Below are 4,195 nucleotides of genomic sequence, written 5' to 3'. Positions count from 1 at the left end.
CAGCTTGGGTGGGGCAGGGTCTCAGGGAATCAACAGGGCGTAGCAAACAGCTATGGCTGATCCTCAGTCCTACCCTAAGAGGCCCCGAGTCTCAGTGTCCCGGAAATCGCTGCAAGCACCTCTGAGAGAAAGCCGCCCTCGAGTTCCGACTGATGCCAGAAAGTCCAGTTTCTCCCCGTATGAGTCTGGGTGCCCAGAGACTCGCCCAGAACTGGAGTCCAAGGCCGTCGGGAGCGTGTGTCTCCCTCCCGATTGGAAAAGACAACTGTGTCCTCAGTTGCCAGCCCTTTCCACGTGCGCCTCCGTACCTCTGCACTTTACTTCTGCACCTCCTCTGAGTCTCCGTGTGCTTTTCTCTTTCCTTCTAGTTGTAGAATTTCCACTCAGCCAGCCTTCCTGTGGTTCTGGATGATGTCCGTTTTGTCTTTTAGTTGTATTTTTGAAGTGGTTGTGCGAGGCAGCAATTTCCGGTGTTTACCTATGCTGCTCCCTTGGTTTTTTTTTGAGCAGTGATGTTTTAGGAAATGTCATGAAGTCTATATTTGTTCATCTGTTCCTAAGTACTATATACAGGGTGTCCCCCAAAAATGTATACACACTTTAACAGCTGATTTCTATTACATTTTGAAAATGTATTTTAATACATACTGCCTTTATAATTATTCAAAGTGTGTGCACACTTTTTGGGACACCCTGTGTGTATGATTCATAGAGGGAATCCAGGGGAGACCCAGGATGTCCCTTTACTTGCTTTTCTTTCTGCCTTCTCTCCTTTAGGAGTCGTCTCTTCACTTCAGCTGTCACTTCTACTACTAAGATAACTTCCAGATCTTTGGTTGGGCCAGACCTGTCTCCTTCTCTGTCATTCTGCATTTCCTATTGTCTTCTAGACATGGCTGTTTGGACAACCCTCCTTTGCTCAAATGTCTGAAGGAATCCATCTTTCCTGGCAAATCTGCCTCTCCTGTTTATCCTCAATATCACCCAGGGGAAGGAAGAGGGTGACTGCTAATGGGTATAGGTTTTTTTTTGGAGTGATAAAATATTCTGGAATTAGATAATGATGATAATGGCTCAGCCTTGGGAATACACTAAAAACCACTGAATTGTATATTTTAAAAGGGTAAATCTTATGATATGTGAATTATATCTCAGGTGTGTGGTTTTTTTTTTTTTTAATTAAAAAAGCCCACTTCAAACTGTATCTTTAACATTTCGAAAGATATTTTGGAAATAATGTGGATGACTCATGTAAAAGCTGTCCAAAAAAATTGGAGCTGATCTTTTCTTTTTAATAGCATTTTCTGTGGCTCAGGTATTCAAAAGTGATATCATCAATGAAGAATGATTTGTAATGTTTGAAGCACAGTCTATAAGTTCTTTTAAAAGCCCATGAAAAGGAAATATACCCAAATATTAACAATGGTTGTCTTTAAGGCAATTTCCCTCTTTATTTCTATCTTATTATGTTTTCCATGTATCTCTTTTACATCCATGAAACATAAAAAAAAAAATTACACAGAATTTAGACCTGCCTCGAAGAACTGTGGAAGTCCTCCGTCAGTGTAAGTAATGAGGAGGAGGATGTTGATCCCTAAGACAACCTTTGTTTGTTTTATTTTGGGATGGGATTGACTCACCCATACTCCTCTTCCCATCAATCCTGCTCAAAACTCTGTGCATTGTAATTACATCAAGATATCCGGGAAACAAGAGGTATGAAATAATAACTTCATACTTTATTGGAGAGCCATCAAAGTAATTACTAAGTTAACGAGGCATTTACTAAGGACCATTTACAATATCTCCTCGGTTGTTGCTCTATGAGAAGTCACCAGTTTAGGCTTCTAGTCCATACTTTGAATATCTATAAATTGTACACATCTTTCAGTTAAAAGTTATTTAAGCAAATCTGATTCTAGTATTTTCTACTGTGGCCAGTAAACCCTCATCATTTACTAGTAACTCCTTTTTTTTTTTAGGGAATAAACAAAGGCAGGATAATTCAGTGTTTTGAGATAAGAACATATGACTTATATTTAGTTTTAGATATAATTTTCCTCAATTCCCCCATATTTCCACTAAGAGATAATGTAATAGTTTCGTTGGTAGAGATGTTTGGGATAGATAAGTAATTTTCTAGATTTAAAAAAATTTCAAGGGGGCCTGGATTTCAAAGAATGTATATATTTGTTAATTTGGGGGTTAGACCCCATGACTCTTAATATCTGTGTTAAGTCTATTATATTATTATTATTATTTATTTATTTTTATTAATCCTCACCTGAGGATATTTTCTCCATTGCTTTTCAGAGAGAGTGGAAGGGGGGAGTGAGGGAACAGGAGAAAGGGAAGGAAGAAAAAGAGAGAGAGAGGAACATTGATGTGAAAGAGACACATCAACTGGTTGCCTCCTGCCCTTGCCCCAACCAACTGAGGGCGGGGAGCAAGCCACAACCCAGATACATGCCCTTGACCTGGAATTGAACCTGTGACCTTTTGTGGGGGCCGATGCTCTAATCACTGAGAAACACAGGCCTGGACAAGTCTACTATTTTAAATTAGCCTTGTGAAAGGTAGACAAGGGCATATAGTAACCAAATTTATAGCAATTAGACAATGTTTGTTAAAATCTGATATAGTTTTCTCTTAATATTTTAAAAATCATTTTTTGAAGCAAAATTTCATCCAGTCAGATCTGATTTACTGAGATTTAAATGCTCAATTGAAATATTCCGTTACTTGCATTAATTACGAGGTTTGTAGACTAGCATCATGAAATGTAGATCCCATAAATAACACAGAAAAGGCATTATGGAAGGGAACTAAGTGATATAAGTGAAGAAGTACTAAAGACCATGCAAAGGTGACTTAGATTTTCAATATGAATCATTGGAATGAAATTTCCTCTTTGAAGTTGAAATTTCAATTTCCTCTTTTTTTCATTTTCAGATCCAGCTATGGGACACAGCGGGACAGGAACGCTTCAGAAAGAGCATGGTGCAGCACTACTACAGAAATGTGCACGCTGTTGTCTTCGTGTATGACATGACCAACATGGCTAGTTTTCATAGCCTGCCATCTTGGATAGAAGAATGCAAACAGCATTTGCTAGCCAATGATATACCACGGATTCTCGTTGGAAATAAATGTGACTTAAGAAGTGCCATTCAGGTTCCTACAGACTTGGCACAAAAATTTGCTGACACGCACAGTATGCCTTTGTTTGAAACCTCTGCTAAAAACCCCAATGATAATGATCACGTGGAAGCCATATTTATGACCTTGGCTCATAAGCTTAAGAGCCACAAACCATTAATGCTTAGTCAACCCCCTGATAACGGAGTTATCCTGAAGCCTGAACCAAAGCCCGCGATGACGTGCTGGTGCTAAGTAACAGTCTTTATGAGACTGGGATTTTGACTAAAGAAACACTTGCGAAGTATAACAGTGATAGTCATAAGATGTACTCTCAGATATAATGGATCGTCCTGGCACGTCACTGTTCATCGTCATGCTCACTTCTGTATTTGGTCTTTACGTAATCAGGATCGCCACTGACAACACCAGAAAAACGTTGGTTTTCAGGTGAGGTTGAAAATGAAGCAAAGGTAGGGTGACCAGAGCATCTTCCCATCAGAGCCCAGTGAGGGAGGCTTCAGATGAGAGCACGATGGGGTTTCAGAGTCTGACTGCTCAGGCCTGTGTTCCTGAGATGGAAAACAATATGAAGGGTTTAGTGCACACTTCATGGTGTGTCCTTTGGGAAGTATTCTCAGTAGGATCAGAACTTGTATTTGCCTCTCCTTGGAGTTCTCTTTTTGTATTATTAGTGGATTAATTGCATTACTATTGGTACATTTTAGAGCCAAACTTTAGTTCCAGTGGGAGGAGAAGGCATAGAATGTCTCAATTCTTAAAGGACTTTCCCAACAGTTCTAGATACTTAATATTTCTAATCAATGCCAATGAGTTCTGCAGAGATCATTGTTATTTTTAAGAGTAATTTGAATTGTTTTCTTACTAAATTCTATTAAAATTACGCAAAAACAAGTCGAATTCTAGTGCAAATGAAGTGACATAAGGTGCTTTATATTTTATTATGAAATCTTTAAACAGTAAAAAAAGGAATCGAAAGCATACGAGTTGCTGTAACTTGGGGGAATATAGGTAAATATGGTTCCTGGCTATCACA

General features: G+C 39.0%; 1 protein-coding gene across 1 annotated transcript in view; it reads left to right on the top strand.

Moving 5' to 3' along the window:
* RAB33B (RAB33B, member RAS oncogene family) overlaps nt 1-3,950 on the top strand; it is a 10,184-nt gene extending 6,234 nt beyond the window's left edge. The window contains exon 2 of the mRNA XM_005877726.2: nt 2,953-3,950. Within this exon, the coding sequence (XP_005877788.1) occupies nt 2,953-3,393 (441 nt within the window). The 3' untranslated portion in view covers nt 3,394-3,950. The remainder of the gene's footprint in view (nt 1-2,952) is intronic.
* The last annotated feature ends 245 nt before the right edge of the window (nt 3,951-4,195 follow it).

Source organism: Myotis brandtii, unplaced genomic scaffold, assembly GCF_000412655.1.
Source record: "Myotis brandtii unplaced genomic scaffold, ASM41265v1 scaffold53, whole genome shotgun sequence".
In the NCBI taxonomy this organism is placed as follows: Eukaryota; Metazoa; Chordata; class Mammalia; order Chiroptera; family Vespertilionidae; genus Myotis; species Myotis brandtii.
Note: the sequence above shows the minus strand (reverse complement) of the source record. Positions and strands in the feature narration are given on the sequence as shown.